The sequence below is a fragment of the Martes martes genome (assembly GCF_963455335.1).
Source record: "Martes martes genome assembly, chromosome: 9".
Lineage (NCBI taxonomy): Eukaryota > Metazoa > Chordata > Mammalia > Carnivora > Mustelidae > Martes > Martes martes.
In genome coordinates, this window is record NC_137896.1 from 11,454,620 (window position 1) to 11,472,419 (window position 17,800).

The window sequence follows — 17,800 nt, forward strand, 5'->3', positions numbered from 1 at the left end:
CTGCCGGGCTGCGGGCGCCGGAGCGGCTCTTCAGCGTTTGCGCCCGCGGCCGCCGCGTCTGCCTCGGCTCCCCCTTCCTCAGTCCCCCCTCCCCCCGGCCCGGCGGCGCCCGCCTCCTCAGCGGCCACTCCGCCTCTTCCCTCCGCCGTTCCCTTCCTCCTCTCCCTTCTTCCTTCCTCCTTCCCCTCTTCGCCGCCCCCGCCGCCGCCGTCGCCGCCCAGGACCGCCGGACGGGGGACGAGCTCGGGGCAGCAGCCAGGTGAGGCGGCCGGGCCGGGCCCGGCCTGGCGGGGCCCGCGCGGGCGCCGCGGCCGCGGGGAGGGGGGCGGCGGGTGGGGCCTAGGCCTCGGCGGGCCCGCGCGCCTGGCCTTCTTCCCCGGGCCTCTGTCCCGCCCGCGGGGCCTTCCCGGAGGAGGCGGGTCCTCCCGCGCCCCTCGCCTCTGGGCGCCCGGCGGCCTGGACCCCAGGAGCTCCAGCTCCTCCACCCCTTGCTGGGGCCGGAAACAGGTGCCACGGCGCCTTTCCTAATTCCTCCTCGTGCGGGGGGGATGCCGAAGTTATGCCTGGGGCGGGGGCTGGCGTGGGGGTCCCCGCTGCGAGCCCCTGATATCCGGAGCGTCTAAATCGCAGCCACATCTGGAGCGTAGTGGTTACGAACACAGCCCAGGTGTCCAGCACGGGTACAAATCCCCGCGCTACTCCCTTAAGCAAGTCACTTAAACTCTTTGTGTCTTGGTGGGAAAAAAAAGGGGGGGCTAATGCGGTTCCTGCCTCTTCAGGCTGTTAAGGTTCCGTGAAATGGGGCGTGTGAAGCGCTTATCAGAGTGCCAGACCCACAGCGTGTCCCAATAAACCGTCTGCATAATTTATTAGCGTCATATTAAGGTATAACTTAGTGGGTCAAGTGGGATAGAAGTTGACCTACCTACCCGTTTGGGTTTTCTTTGAGGCAGAAATGCGTAGCGTGCCCACCGCCAGCGCCGGGCTTTGTTTTGGGTTGTTAACATCTGAAAGGGGCGTCCGTTTAATTGGGACACTCTGGAAGTGGGCAGTCTGTAAAAGATGCTGTTATTTCCATCTCCTGCGCTGAGCCAGCTACAAGATTTTCACCAGCTCCCTCCGTGCGAGCAACCTGTCCATTTTTTTTTCCTTCCCCTGCCATCATCCGGCTTCTTGTTGTCATTTCATTTCTGGGAAAGTTGCTGGCAGAAGCTTTCCTTGAGTTCAGTAAACCTTTCTGGAGCACTTGCTCGGTGTCAGGCTCTGAAGGGGGCGGTGTATGAAGCTGGCAAAAATATGTCTGTCCTTTCTTGCGTTACATCTCTAACTTCTAACTTTTTTTCACTGCAGCTTTGCTTTTATTCCCTCCGTCCCTGTTGGCCGAGTTTCCTTTTAAGCCCTTGCCCCACCTCCGTGTTGCAGTATTGCTTATGTGGAAGTTTTCTTCTGTTCCGGCGAAGATGTGTGCTTCAGTCTGTTCTGCCTCTGTTCTCTGGCTGTGGGGACGTTTTTAAGGTCACTTTCCCTTCTGCTTGGAGCTTTAATTGTTTAGAGGGTGGTGGAAAGAGAGTTAATCCGGGTTTTTGATTGATCTTGGCCTTTCAGGAATCAGTGTGCTTACCAAATATAAATTACTGTTGCTGCTTGTTGAAGTAAAAACTAAAAATACAGTTGGATTGTAGAGGGAGCAGTTTCCGTTCTCCTGGTGACAGGTGGGATTTTTAAAACAGCAGCTTTATTTAAAGATACTGAGTTTCTTTTAATTCTTTTAATTCTTTAATTCATACAACTAGTATGTGTGTACCTTTCCTTAAGGAAATGCAACTCATGGGGGACCAGATTTATAAAAAAGTAGTGTGTGTGTGTTTGTTCAACTGAAGGATCCTCCTGTATGGCAGAGTTGTTTCAGGTAGTAAATTTCTTTACTGAATTTAAAGCTGTTTCAATTTATACCTGTCTCTCAGTAACATGTAATGTGAAGTGGACTCTCTGTTTTTGACATTTTCCTATAATTTTCTGACAGAGTCTTACTGTCATTTCTAGTTTAAAATCTTTGTTTGGATGACTCTTCAAAAATGCCTAAGAAATAGCTGTACAACATGCATGTCTTCTGCCACACTGAAAATTGTAGTGTTGGGGAAATGATGTTTTAATATTGCAGTCGATAACTTTTTTTAAAAAACCTTTATTATGGAAAACATGCAAAAATTGGATAACTGTAGAGAACCCCCATGTATTGGTCACTTAGCTTTGACAATAATTAACTTGTAGCCAAGGTCATCTTGTTTCATGAGGTACCTCCTACCCCAAACTGGGTTATTTTGAAACAGATCCTAAACATATAATTTTACAAGGTTATCCCAGACTGTTAATATGTCACAAAATTTACTTTTAGTGGAATCATAGTTCTCATTTTGTTTATTGCTCTTCTGATCTCTGTTTACACATGATTATTCTACAGCAGAAAAAAAATGAGCTGCCACATTAGCTCTTGGTTCAGTGCTTATCCCACTCAGTCATGTCCAGAATATTGCCTTGCTTTTTTTGTGTACAAAAGCAACAGTTCTTGAGCTGTTAGTGGCTATAACCAAAAAGGAATCAGAAATACAGATGTTCCTAAACCTGTTCTGGTGGAGACCTACCTGTTAAACCACTTATAATGGAGAATAACTGTGTGTCGAAGTTAAACTGCAGCTAATAGTTCTTAATGAAACTTTCAAAGTTTCTTTACAGTAGTTGTGTAAATACGCTGCTATCACGTTAGGTTAAGAATTAAGTAAAGGGTATTTGATTTCAAAACTCTGTTGTAGAATTATGTTTAGTAAGTATGAATGAATTTCAGAGCCTAGATGCTCATGTTTTTCGTTCTTGTCTGAAGAGATTTCTGCTAGAATTGAAGTTGAGAGGAGTATTACATTTGTCACTGTTACTTAATTTTCAGATTGTTGGTCATGGACTGTTTACATCTTTTCGACAACTGTAATTTGCTTTTAGATAATTGTAATTTCAATTGTAGGGTTACTTTTGTGCTTGATCAGGTGTAGTGAAAACGTATGTTGTGTTTTACTTACTACAATCTGGGAGTTGGAGAGGGATGTGCATACCTCTTAAAATTAGAAAAAAAAATCTGGTATCTAAGAAAGACCACAAAATGTGCTTTATTTAAAAAAATGCTTAGTGCTTCCCAGGAGGCTTAAAGTCAAACTTTTTTAAGTATTTGGAATTGTTACAATAAATACAGTTTGTTCAGACTAAATTGCTCTCTTTTAAGATCCAGCCAGAAAACCCATTTATATACAGATTATTTTAAGTTTAGAAATGAGTATGACTCATAGAACTTTCCCCCCACATTTCTGAAGTCTTATCCATTAACATTATTCTCAGTGTAATCGTTAAACGGTGGCCTGTACTGTGCTGTTTCATCCAGTCTCCCCTCAGTAAGACAATGAAGATATTTAATATAGGAAGCACAGAGTGGCTCTCAGCTTGCAGGGCACCTTTCTCTCTTTTGCCCTTTTAATAGATGGAGTGAAAGTGAAGTTCACCAGCATAAAAATGAAACTTTCATGAAAAAGGCATCTTTTCCTTGGATGTCATAAGTCAATTCCAGGGACCTTGTTTTTATGAGCCTCCACACTGGGTTGTCTTACTGGCTGTCATATTTAGTGGCACAGAAGTGCTCAGTTTGGGGAAATGTAAATTCTTCCCCCTCAAATGAGAGCCTTTGAGGTTGCTTTCTTTCTCTCAGAATGGGATGCTGGAGCGTTCAGAAATGTTTAGAGAATTTTTTTTTTAGGATTTTATTTATTTATTTGACAGAGATCACAAGCAGGCAGAGAGGCACGCAGAGAGAGAGAGGAGGAAGCAGGCTCCCCGTGGAGCAGAAAGCCCGATGTGGAGCTCGATCCCAGGACTCTGGGATCATGACCTGAGCCAAAGGCAGAGGCTTTAACCCACTGAGCCACCTAGGCGCCCCTAGAGAATTTTATGACAGATTTTTGTTTCACACTAGACCTTTTGGTTCACTCTAAACCTGTAACAGGTTGTTTTAAATTGTAAACTTTTGGTGACCGAGACCTTTGTAGCTAACATGCTTCTGGTATAATTTTCGCTGAGCTTTTCCTTAAATAAAACCTTATTAAAATCAAGATTATGCATTTATGCTGTTCCTTCAAGTATAATTTACGAGTAAGAGATTGAACTAGAAGACATGTTATTTGCTGTCCTTATTTTTCTCTGACATTTTATTATGAAAATTTTCAAACATAACAAAGTTTAAAGAATTTGACAATGTGCCTCTTTATCTACCACCTGCTTTTTGCCATTGACATTTGACTCTGTTTTATCACGTCTGTTCCATTTGTCCGTCTCTTTGAATTCATTAATCCATTTTATTTTTCAGTACATTTCAAAATAAATTGCAGCATCAGCACACTAAATACTTGAGCATACATAGCCACCACAGTGAATTTTAAATTGAGGCAGCTCTGTAAGGTGTTTCTAGACCTTTAAAAGCCAAGGGCTTTGTGGATTTTTGTTCCCAATTTTGCTTTGACTCCAGAACTTTTTGCTTTTTTGAAGAAATGTTTAATGAATTTTTGCAACAGGGTGTGCTTATGTATAAAACAGGTATTACAAAGCTTGAATAATGTTGGCCAAATCCTTTGTTCTCACCTACTAAGGAGATAATAGGATTACAAATATATAGCTATGTTGATCTTAACAAATACTACTGGATGGTTGGCTTGGAGATCTGTTTTGCTGACAGTTAAATGCTCTGAACTAGAAAACCTTACCAAAGAAAATTGTTACTTAAAAAAATGGTAAAATGAGGAAATTACTGCAGAGCTTAATTTTTTAAATATGTACATTCCCAAAGTAGTGAGTAAGGTTGATGTAAAAGTGATTTTTATATTCTCTAGATAAGAGGAAGTAGAAACAAATTCTCTGCAGACTTAATTTATATTTTCTGGAATGTTTATTTATTTATTAAAGGAGTATTTTCAGGGGACTCCTTCGAAGTATATTTACTGAAAGCAAAAGTAGGAAAATCTATCCAAGAAAGTATTTGCTTTCGATTAAAAATTAGTCTTATGAATATTAAATTTGTAGCCCATCTGCTTCTGTTTTATCTGGAATCTAATTTAGAGGAAAAGTGTGATGACTTTGTGAGTTTATAACAGTAATGAAGCAAACCAGGCTATTTTATTAAAATATGATACAGAGGTCATAACTGTTCTGAAGATTTTTGTTATGTCTACCAGACTACAAACTCTAAAAAAAATTTAAGTGCCCTGGGGTCTTTGCCTAAATGGAAACGATTGTTCATTAGATTGTCTCTGTAGTTCATATAGCTTTGGAACTGGTTGCCCAGTGAGTGGGTTGATTTTAGTCAGCATGTTCTCTGTTCCCATTTAAAATGTTTTTTACAAGTGGTGTGTAGCTATAAGTTTATATTTATAGATGTTTATGTGGCTGAGGACAGGATTAGTAAATTTGCTGGATAATAATACTTGCTACTATTTATTGAGCTCTTAACATGTGCTAGGTAGGTTAGGATTACAGGGTGAGGGTTACTTGATGCAGGAAAGGAATCTGAAGGGTCAGATTGAATTTATCTAATGATGTAAAAGCTGCTGTTCAGCGAGCTCTTCCTTGGTGCTAAGAGTTGAAGTAGACACCTTTTTTTTTTTTTGAAGTAGACGCTTTATGTTGTGTTTCTGGTATTGGAAAACGTCTTTGTAGATGTCAGTTCATAGTGGCCGTGGTTACTGAGGTGTGTCTGGGAGACCAGGTAACTGGAGTGGGGTCCTGAGCTCTTTCCAGTGAACCACACTTCGTCTCTAATTATGCTTGGATGCTTTTTGTCTAGGGCATTTTTTTCTGTGTGTCACCAGTGCTTCATCTTAGCTAGGATAATTTTTTGTTCACTAGAACTTCAGATCAATTTGAAAAAAAGTCTATTTCCATAATCAGTTTTTAAAATGAACTCTACTCATCATTCCCTTGAAATAGACTTAACAGTGTACTTTTGTTTGTTGTGATTGCTACAGCCACATTAAAACTTGTAGGTTGATTAAAAGGTGTTTTGGGGGGGATTGGGGGAACTATTTAGAAGTAAATGGGAAGGAGGATACTTCATTAACCTGTGTGTTGGTAGGAGGCTCTCCCCTAAATTACTGCTATAATTCTTCACAAAGTTTGTTAAAAATGATTTATGAACTATATACAAGGTTGTTAAGAAAATTAGTTTGTTCAGAATTTTAATATTCCGCTGTTGGATATGCATTCACTAAACTTCCAATTAACTTTATAGGACTCCGTGGTTGTTGCCCTCTTTGCCTCCCAGCCGTGTCTAACATCCGTTTGCTGGCTGATGATATTGGAAATACTTCATGTAACTTTCTGTTTGGTATTAAACTGCCTCCTGAACATTTTCTTTTTTGCTTTCTTTGAATCAGTGTTCACCTGAATAGGAAGCCTCTTTCGTTCTTCACCCAGGCAGTAGTCCTCTCTTAATGGCTAGTTTTAAAAGGCTAGATCAGTGGGGGCACCTGGGTGGTTCAGTTGTTAAGTGTCTGCCTTCGGCTCAGGTCATGATCCCAGGGTCCTGGGATCGAGCCCCATGTCGAGCTCCCTGCTCTGCCAGAAGCCTGCTTCTCCCTCTCCCAATCCCCCTCCTCATGTTCCCTCTCCGGCTGTCTCTCTCTGTCAAATACATAAAAATCTTTAAAAAATAAAAATAAGATAAAATAAAAAACAAATAAAAGGGGTGCCTGGGTGGCTCAGTTGGTTGAGTGACTGCGTTCAGTTCAGGCCATGATCCTGGAGTCCTGGGATCGAATCCCGCATCAGGCTCTTTGCTTGGCGGGGGATCTGCTTCTCCCTCTGACCTTCCCCCTCTCGTGCTCATGAGCACGTGCTCTCTCTCTCTCTCAAATAAATGAATAAAATCTTAAAAAAACAAATAAAAGGCTAGAAATTAAACCTGCCCGTTGGATTTGGGGTTTTCATGAGATGGTGTGTGAGTTTCCATTCTGTGTTTTAACCTTAATGGAGGTGACTGTGTAGTCTGCAATGACATACATACATACATTTCATTAACCATGAAAAGGTGTCGGAAATATGTCTCTTCTTGGGGTGAAGTGAGCACGTTCTGCTTCTTATATTGTCTATATTGGCTGCCCTCAGGCACGAGCTTTTTGATCTAACCAGATCTTGGCTGATTCTCTCACAGTTTTGCTTTTTGAAGTCCATACTTTCTATAGATTAAAATTAACTGAGGCATGAATTTTCTAGTCTTGCAGATTCCACCCTGATACAAACAGGGCCATTGTCTGCTGATGCCATTGTGATTTTGTACAAAATGCTAGGCAGTCCTTTCCTCTGTCAGAAAGAAGATAATTTATATGTAATGATAAATCTGATTATGCCTGCAGGCTTATGTTCTTTGTTGCACAATTTAACCAACCTGCTCATTGAAGCTCTTTGACCCTTCACCTAGATGACAGTCAAATAGAATTAGGTAAATAAATTCCCTTTTTGTTTGTAGTATAGTGAACCTTTACAGTCTGGAACATTTAGAGCATAACTACTGCTGGGTACTGATTTCCCTATTAACAGAATTTACCTGTTTAAGCACCAAACATAAAAAAGAATAAAGTAAACATTTTTTTGGATGAAGTTCTTCCTCATTTTGCTGTTTTTTCTTTCTTAAATAGTGTGCTTTGGACATGATTTATGTCATTTTATAAAACCAGTTATAGTATATCCTAAGAAAGTAAAGTCTAACAGCTAACTTTGATGAAATATTCTACTTTGCAAGCATTTCACCTGTATTACCCGCTAATCCATTCAAGCAGTACAGTTAATATTTTATTAATCATATGAAATTGGTGGCGGTGACTCCATTTAATACAATAAAAGGTTGAAGCCTCTTAACATATTAAATAAAGCATTTATTATTCAGCTCAGCACCAGAGTTGGACCCAAACTCAGATCTCCAGCCAAGGCTTTTCTCCACCATAACCAAACAGCCCTATGCTAGCTGGTTTGCCCTTATTCTAACTCAGTATTTTGCAGCCAAGGGGTCTTTCTGTTCTTATGTGTCTTCTTTAGTTATGAGGGGATGTGTATTATAAATGATTTGTTACTATGAGTTAAAATGTCACTGTGAATTATTTACTTAAATTTGTGTTAGGTTCAAGGTTATTCTTGTATTAGGGCGCCTGGGTGGCTCAGTGGGTTAAGCCTCTGCCTTCGGCTCAGGTCATGATCTCAGGATCCTGGGATCGAGGCCCACATCGGGCTCTCTGCCCAGCAAGGAGCCTGCTTCCCCCTCTCTCTCTGCCTGCCTCTCTGCCTACTTGTGATCTCTCTCTCTTTCAAATAAATAAATAAAATCTTAAAAAAAAAAAAAAAAAAAAAAAAAAAAAAAAAAAAAAAAAAAAAAAAAAGGTTATTCTTGTATTAGTGTGAATTCCACAAGGACAGGAATTGTATCTTACTTGTGCACTGCATTCTCCCTAGTGTCTAAAACACTGCCTGCAAGTAGTAGGTGTTCAGAAATTATTTGTTGAATGAATACAGCAATGAATGTAATTCATCTTTTGCATTCTAGTATGTTTTCTTGAATGGAAAAGTAAGGGAGTTGGGCTTAACCCCCAGTATGTCTTTACCACTGCTTGGAGAAAGTAAGTGCTATGTAGCTACACTGGTAATAATCATGATGGCTTTAGATTATCATTTGAAAATGGTTGGGGGTTTCAGAAACTGCGTTGGGTCACGGGAGTGTGAATTTGTATATGAGTGTCAGCTATCCTTGTTTTGTGTGAAGATGTCTAAAATCCAGGTGGTTACAAGCTGCTGTATTTCTCCCCTCTCCTCCTTTTTCCTTTGCTGTAAAGTTGTTGGTGGTTGTTTCTTACTGTTGTTATTGTCTGACTTGAGCAGCTCCCTTTTTCCATTCTTATTTATTTATTTATTTATTTATTATATTATAACTTTTTAAGCCTCTGGGTTGGGCTAAAAAAATGTAGATACCCAAACCTTCCATAATTGATCAGCACAGAGGGACTTAAATTGACAGAAGCCCCCAAGAGTAGAAGGCATGAGCTGTCCTAGGTGGTCTTAGAAATGTCTTTGGGCTGCTCAGAGGCCTTTTCCAGTTTCCATTCATGCTAGTCTTGTGAATGGGTGAGATTATGGAGCAACAGACTTCTAGACTGGAAAGTTATTAGTATACTGTTTACAAAAAGGACTTGAGTTTAAAATACCGTAAAACAAATTAGCGTTTATTGTTTTATTTCTGAAATTGTTTGGACAACGAACAGCTACTTTTATCTTCTGTTAAGGCACAGTAACAGTGAGAAATTGAAATGAGTGAAATTATGTTGTTTAAAATGCAAAAGACGGGCGCCTGGGTGGCTCAGTGGGTTAAACCTCTGCCTTGCGCTCAGGTCATGATCTCAGGGTCCTGGGATCGAGCCCTGCATCGGGCTCTCTGCTCAGCAGGGAGCCTGCTTCCCCCTCTCTCTCTGCCTGCCTCTCTGCCTCCTTGTGATCTCTGTCTGTCAAATAAATAAATAAATCTTAAAAAAAAAAATTTAAAATGCAAAAGGCATCTCAAGGTAATGAGTCATCTTTGTTACTGACTACAGTTGACCTGTGAGCAAAGTGGGTTTGAATTGCATGTGTCCATTTATATGCAGATTTCTTTTATAAATACAGTACAGTATTGTATATGTATTTTCTCTTTGTGATTTTGTTAATTTCTTTTCTCTAGTTTTATTAAAAGAATATTGTATATAATACATATAACATAAAATGTGTGTTAATCAACTGTTTATGTTATTGATGAGGCTTCTGGTTGCCAGCTAGGCTATAGGTGATGAAGTCTTTGGGGAGTGAAAAGTTATACATGAATTTTTGACTGTGTGGGGTCGTGGGGTTAGCACCTCTAACCCCTGCATTGTTCAAGGATCACCCGTACTACCCTTTGAAAAGGAAGATAACTCTAGATAAATCAGATCTGAGAGTTTGAGAATTAAACTCTAATGTCGCCTGAAATCCAGTTCTAAAGAATGATTATGGTCTGGATTTACTAGAGGTAATGTGCTTTTTGTATTTTGTAATTTAAGATAAGAATGTTTATGTATAAAGTACATTTTTGTAAATTTTCCCATGCAGTTGTATTTGCATGACCAAGCATATGGTAAGGACATTTATGAATAAAATATTTAACCGGTAGTTAAACGAGGGAAAAACCATGTAAGTTTAAAAACCACTTGTGTGATCAGACCGTATATGATGCCCAGTTTCTTTCTCTAAAATTAGTTTCAGGGTATTCATCTCTCTCTTGTGGTCATATCTCCACAAGTACTCTACCCAGTTCCCAGGCATTTGTGTCTTACGTGGATCCTACAGTGTGCTGCTTTAAGCCATGACAGCGTGTTTTCAGAAACCTCCCTACTTGTAAAGCTTAGGTTTCCCCAAAACTTGAGCAATATATATCTTCATTGTCAGAAATTATCTACTCTAGTAAATTATTGTTTCTTATTTTCTAGGAGTTTCCTAACCACATAACCTCTCAGAACTGAACCAAAACAGCATTATTCCTGGAGCACTTCTTTTTAAGGTACACATAATTTGGCTCTGTCGTTTCAGACCTGTTCCTAATCTGTGATATTTTTGAATTCTTGAATGGCTTGTATGGAAAATGACTTTTACTTCTGGCTGGAATGTTAGAGAAATAGAAGAAATTGTATGCAGTCTGAATTTCTTTTTACTCTTGAGATTTAATTAGAAAGTAAATGCAGGGAAGGAAGGTTGTTGGCAAGAATGTAAAACCCTTTAGCCAGCACTGCCGTGTACTTGAAATGTCGAGACGTGAAAATTGGCCACTAGAGTTGTCATTAGACATAACTTGGTTGGTAAGTATCTTGCTCACAGCAGCTTTTGTAGGTTGCCTTTGATTTCTCAGACTGTTTTTGTGAAACTTGGTTTTCAAACTTGTGGAAATAATCCAACATTGTTTTCTGTCATGAGATAGGGTTATGAATCAGTTCCATTTACTGCTGGCTGCTTGTGATCATCTAGACCAAAAGTTTTGTAAGAGTTGAGGGTTTTACAGTTTTATACAAGGCACTGCAGAATACACTGCATCCGCCAATACTGCCTTGTGTCTTAGCACGTCCCCTCTGAGAGCTGAAAACACAGCACCATACCATCACGGAGGTAGTGAGTAGTGGACAGCCCAAACCCAACTTTCTTTGGGAATGAGGAAGCTGAAGCATAAGGAATCAGAGAAGTTGTACCAGGCTCAATGAATGGATTTACACTGGATTTATTTAGTGCTTTTCTTTTCAAAGGACTAAACTGTTACCATACCATGCCTCAGGATTTCTTCACTATTTTAGCTCTCCGACTGCTCCAGCTGAGGCTTTGCCTTATAGGCTTTTACAGTGTTCTGGGGAAACTGAGGCACCAGGCAGTGGACTGCCAAGAATTGGATGGATAATTGCTGTCTGATTTGGGAGTAGAACTAAAAGCCACAACTCAGAAGTTTGATCTGATTTAACATTGTTTGATGCTACTTAGCAGCAAGGCTTGTTTCTTAGAAACTGGGTCTTGGCTCTAGTCTGTTTTGCATGAAGATGATGGTAAATGCAGTTGTGTTTCTAGGTAGATGGCACATGGTTACAGAGTACAATTTCTCTTTTCTGAAAGGAAATGCCAGTTAACTATTACGTTGAATTAAGCCCCTTCTTATTTAAGAATCGGTTACACAGTGCTGCTATGAATAGTCACTCATTTTAGTTGGTTTAAGATATTTCTCTGTGTTTTTATAAGTTTAGATTTTAAAAACACTTCCATGTTCGCAAAAAATAATATGTGTTTGACTTTAGTTATTTTTAAGATTTCCTCCTAGGGAATGGAAGAAGAGAGCTTGGTAAGGTTGCAATGCTAGAAAAGAAAGTAAGGTTTGCAGCTCATTAGACTGCAGAGGTAAAGTTTTTTTCACTTTAGTGTACAGTTTGTTATGATAGTTTTTCCAGGATGAACAATTAATAATGAATTCTCTTTTAGGAAGTGTTTCTTTAAATGGACCACCCAGTGGTTCCATTTGTGTGGAAAGAAAATCTTCCATTGCCCACTTGGCACCGAGCCAAGTGTGAGACAGGGGCCACATTCAGTCACTTGGATGCAAAGATCTTGAGCAGCCTGGGTTGTTTCCAGGCATTATTTTTGGATGATTTTATTGTCTTACAAGTGATTGTGCCTCCCCAGGGCTACTTGTCCTGTCTTTCTTTTGAACACCAAATACATAGTGGTCTTTTTGTTTTGGTTTTCCTTCTGTCTTAAGAAGTTTGACTGTACTTCTTTTTAAAAAACCTTTTTTATTTTTGGGTAATTTGATGTATGGGCTTGCTATTGGATATTATTTGCTTGACATTGCCATTGTTATTTGGAAATGGTTATGTAGGAGTATAGTGATTGCCGTGTTCCTGTATTTGTGGCTGCCCTGCTTACGGGTGTTTAGATAATGTTTGGAGTCAATGAATTGCTGTTCTAGGGATCAGAGCCAGGATGGTGGGTGCTGGGCGGGGGTGAAGGTAGGGAGGTGTGGTGGTGGTTGTGGGCACGGGGTGAGTTTGTTTGTAGAAAACATAAAACCACATTGCAACCAGAAAGATGTGTCTAAAAAGGATCTTAGAAATAACTGTTGAATGTAAAGGAATGATGTGGGCATTTTAGGTGTATTTCAAGGCTATTATAGGAAACGTGATTTATTCCTTAGCTTTTTTATTGTTGGTGACAAAGTTTCTCTGAGAGTGGAGCCTCTTGAAATCTAGAGAACAGATTAATAGCTTTACATTTGGTTGCTTACAGATCTCTTTTTGTGTCTTTGAGGAAAAGTTTAACAAATAGATTTTTTCTAGCACTTGAGAATGTACAATATGCCATATGAGGTTTCACATGTAGTAGATGCTTAATAAATTTTTATTGAATGTTGAATGAATACACTGTCCTGAAATTGCTGTTCATACAGCTGATGCTTTATCCTGGCAAGGAACTAGAGTGCTCTTGTGTCTGCGTACCCATGCTACATAAGATTTGATGGAGGACAATGTTCGTGGCTATCTTAGCTTGTCCAGAATTAGGGTGACTTCTTTTCTCCTTTTTTTCTCTTTCTTCCTTCCTTCCTTCCTTCCTTTCTTTCTTTCTTTCTTTCTTTCTTTCTTTCTTTCTTTTTCTTTCTAACATATCATCACTTACTGCAAAGAGGAATGATGTGTTGAACACAAAAGTATAGCTACTTCATTATAAGTCATGTATTACTCTAGTTACAAATTAGATACTAAAAATGATGTTTTTCCATAATTGCTGAAGTAGTTGTTTCATATTACAGAGATTTAACAATCTGTTAGCTGAAAGTGAGTAAGACTAAGCACTCTTTCAGATAGTTCTGTAAACTATTTCTAGAAGAATCTATCTTTTTGTTTATTAAACAGATCACTCAAATGGTACACTCAGTATGCCCTAGTCTTGGTAGGTCACCGCCAAGTGAGAAATTTGCATTTGTGTCTCATCACTTTTATTTTCTTTTCTGGAGAGAGAGGGAGACAGCAAGCCCTCTCAAGAGTGGGGAGAGGGAGAGAGCATCCCAAGCAGGCTCCACAGCCGGTGTGGAGCCCACGTGGGGCTTGATCTCACGACCCTGATATTATGACCTGAGCCAAAATCAAGAGTTAGACCAAGTCGACCAAGCCACCCAGACTCCCCTGTGCCTGATCATTTTTTAACACGTTATGTGTAATTTTTTAAATGCTTAGGGGTGCCTGGGTGGCTCATTTAGCTAAGCGTTCGACTCGATCTCAGCTCAGGTCTTGAACTCAGGGTCATGAGTTTGAGTCCCACACTGGGCTCCATGCTAGGCATAGAAAATACCTTAAAAAAAGTGCTTTTGTAGAATTCATGTGTCCATATTCCCCTTCCCACAACCCGTTAAAAAGTACATGACGCTTGTGAAACAGAAGCTGCCAGCCAAAGTGAGACATTTTTATGAGAAGATTTTTGTGTCACCAAGCCAAACTTGGGACTTGGAATTAGGAGTCTTTAAAAAAAAAAAGTGTGTGTGTGTGTGTGTGTGTGTGTGTGTGTATTTGTAACTCTCTCCTCTCACCTCTGTGTTCTAGTGCTTATATATGCTATGTAAATATGAGGATTTGCGTATAAGATGAACATGTTTTCCTAGGTCCGTTTCTAAAGCTCTAGAGATAAGAGAAACCAAAAGCCCTCTCGTCTGTGCTGGAGGCAGGGAATTAACAGCACGACACAGGCTTAACAGTTAAAGTTGTTTCCACTGCTAAGGAAAGCTGGTCTTTGTGTTTTCAGTTTTCTACCTAATTTTACTGTGTGTAAAATACTGTTCATTTATAAGAAGACTGATTAATCATTTTAATCTCTTTGGAGTCCCTAACTTATCTGGTGGCAAGTAGTCCTTAAAGGTAGCCTCAAAAGGAAAGACATGTTTTCATTGAAGGATTTAATCTTCAGGACAGGGTAGTACTGTTGAGCAACAGGTGCTAAATTTGTACAGAAGTAGGATCTCCAGAATTCCCTGATTCCCCTGAATGTTGCTCTGCACTCTATAAATAGCAGTAGTGAGAAGCTTTGTTATTCAAGTTATGTGGGTAAATAATATATTTTATCCCATTTATAACTGTATTAACTGCCTGGCTTCTCTTTGGGGCAAGAGCGTCTGTTTGGGTAAAATATTAGCCCCAGGTTTTTACAGCCTTTTGAAATAAAAAGGGGATTTTCTTTTCCTAAGAATATAAGCTACTTATTAGTGAGATTTTATTTTGTGGGTTTGTATATGTGTACTCAAAACAGCATCTGTGGCTCTCTGTCCACTAGGTAGCAGTAACTCCTGCCTCCCATCCTCCAGTTGGCAACAACCAAGTAATGTATCCAGAGCAGTCTTTGAAGAACTGAATTGTCCCCTCTTTAGAACCATTGCAGTAGATTCTCTTTTCAGGCTTAAAGACACATGGGAGCATTCATGTGCTAATGGGTACTGTTTGTTGAATTTTGGTATTGGTTATGGTGAGCATTAGAGATTTAAAGACCTGTACAGCCTTATTAGGGTTTTAGAAAATCTTTACTTGCAGTTTTGAACTACTTGTTTCAACTAGTTATACAGACATAACTCCAGGTGAACTTAAGGTAACATTTTTGGGGCAGTCTTAATTAAAGGCCATTTGTACCCTTTTCAGCTTCTGGAAAATCTGTGTATTTATGTCTGTGACTGGAGATGCTGGCTGTGGGCCTGCTGTAGGCAGCATTAGCCAAAAAAGATTTCTTTGAGCCCCACCCTTTCTAAATTTAGTTCATTCATTCAGTCTCATACTCTCAGAGCAGCCCAGGGCAGGATTGGGTTGCTGCTTCAGGGATGCAGGTAGGCCCTGGGGGCAGACACTTTATTTTTGGCTTGTTTTTTGACTTGCAACTAGTGGTTGGTGATGTGAAGTTGTGAGTACACTGTAAATGATTTTTTTTTTTTTTTTTTGGCAGAAAAATGCCCTCAAGACAGAGTTTAGAAAGAGAGGGGAGGAGGGAGTAGAGGAGGTGTTGGGGGCCATTGAGAGAGAAATATTTCTATTTTGGCAGCTGAAGGACGTCAAAACAATGAAAGGAGGTCCTAGCTGATTTCTGGATGGTTCTGGAGTTGTTTCCTGATGTTGGCAACTTGTCCATCAGGGCAGTTATCTAGTCTTTAGTGGATCTCCTCTGTTCGTTTGTGTTGACTCCAAAAGTGAACAAGGAACAACTGCTTTGTGTGGGATTTTGGTGAATAAGGTGATGCTCTGTCTCTCCAGCCAAAGTCATGTTTGAGCTGAGGTGTTTGGTTGTTGTTTTTAGCTTTGCAGTTCTTTTTGCTCTCAGCAAGAGAAAGTGTGCCAGAACTCCCCAGGCAGCTGAATTGCTCTGGTCGTTCATCTCTTTCTAAAGGTCCAGTTTTAATTAAAAATTATTCCGAGACTTTTTCAAAAATTAAGTAACAGTTACTCTGTCATTGAACTTTTTTTTTTTTCCTTTTAGGATTTTATTTATTTATTTGACAGGGAGAGACACAGTGAGAGAGAGAACAAAAGCAGGGGTTTGGGAGAGGGAGAAGCAGGCTTCCCGCTGAGCAGGGAGCCCAATGTGGGGTTCCATCCCAGGACCCTGGGATCATGACCTGAGCCGAAGGCAGGCGCTTAATGCCTGAGCCACCCAGGCGCCCCTGTCATAGAACTGATTTGTTTGCTGGTTTCTGTTTTGGTTATTTTTCTCTACTCTTTGTTGCTATTGGTTATTTTGGGGGTACTCTTGACTTGGTTAAACATTTTCAGCTTTTTGAAGGATGACCCAGAACATAAGCAGAATTGTCCTTATTTTTGACTTATGAAGAAATTTAAGTGTATTTAGAAATAATGCCTTTGGAATTTAGAAGATGAAGTAAACCGTCTCCTCTGCTCCCCGGGTTCCACTCCCCAGCCGCACCATTGAAATTAGCAGTCAAATCTGTTCCTCTCTTCTTCATCTTCTCCACTTTCGCTTTTAATCATAAAAACACTATAGAATGTTCTTTACTATTCAAATAATTTCTCAGGATCCTGCATGTTGATGTAGATGCAAATTTTGTTTGGGGCGTGTAACTAATGAGAGCATCTCAACAAACCTCATAGGAAAAAGATCTTTTACTGTCATAAGGAAAATGAAACAACAAAAGTGAGAAATTTCTGTCTTTCTTCAGTCAGCCTAAAGGAAAACTGTAAGGGTGCCAGTCTGAGCACATGGCCCTTTGGTGGAAGCAGTGGTGATATTCACCCATTAATGGTCTCAGGAACCCAGTGCGCTTTCAGCTTCTGATACTTTCAAGGCCAGCAGTCTTTACTGTATCCCATGTAGTATGGAAAGCCTCTTCCTATTTTTTTTAATTGGCCATTTTGAACATAGGCTGTAGTTTGTAATTCTTAATATTCAACCATGAATATCATTAAACTCTACTGATGCTCTTTTTAAAATAAATAATGCAGAACAGATGGGTATTGCAAGTCATTTAAAAGCAGTATCAGAAAATCACAAGGCCAGGGACCTCACTGTGTACCGAGAGGAAACCCACCTCTAATACATCAGCGGAGCTACAAGCTCAATGGGACTATTTTCATTCTTGAGTAGGTGACGCCAGTTTTGACTGAATATTGGCAATTACATATCTCCTCTATAATTTACCTTTTTATTTTCTTTCCCTTACAACTTTTAGGTAGAACTTTAGACTTCATAGCACTGAATTAACCTGCACTGAAAGCTGTTTACCTGCAGTTGTTCACTTTTGTTGAAAGTGACCATGTCTCAAGTTCAAGTGCAAGTTCAGAACCCATCTGCTGCTCTCTCAGGGAGCCAAATACTGAACAAGAACCAGTCTCTTCTCTCCCAGCCTTTGATGAGTATTCCTTCTACTGCTAGCTCTCTGCCCTCTGAAAATGCAGGTAGACCTATTCAAAACTCTGCTTTACCCTCTGCATCTCTTACACCCACCAGTGCAGCTGCAGGTAAGCGTATGAATCCAAGTGTCTTCTTTTTCAAATGTTTTCTTACCCTGTTTTTTGATCTGATAAGTAGATTGGAGATGTAGGGAGCTCTCACATTACCTTCACGAAGCAGAAGAAAATATTTACACCCATGCTTCTTTATTCCAGATGTAAAACACTCGGTTGTGTACTGGTTTGTCGGAGGCCTGAGTTGACAG

The 17,800-nt window shown here is 40.1% G+C and overlaps 1 protein-coding gene across 6 annotated transcripts in view; it reads left to right on the forward strand.

The window, feature by feature from the left end:
- Window positions 1–17,800, forward strand: part of STAU1 (staufen double-stranded RNA binding protein 1) — a 55,610-nt gene continuing 37,810 nt past the window's right edge. For 2 of the 6 annotated variants that reach the window (XM_080813361.1, XM_080813364.1), the window contains exon 1: window positions 12–259. Coding sequence is in view for 1 of the 6 variants with exons in the window: in XM_080813359.1 (XP_080669485.1) it covers window positions 17,399–17,603 (205 nt within the window). In the remaining 5 variants the exon portion in view is untranslated. Of the gene's footprint in view, window positions 260–10,565; window positions 10,637–17,314; window positions 17,604–17,800 lie in introns of all 6 variants that reach the window. The other 4 variants (XM_080813359.1, XM_080813365.1, XM_080813360.1 and 1 more) reach the window with 4 other exon arrangements.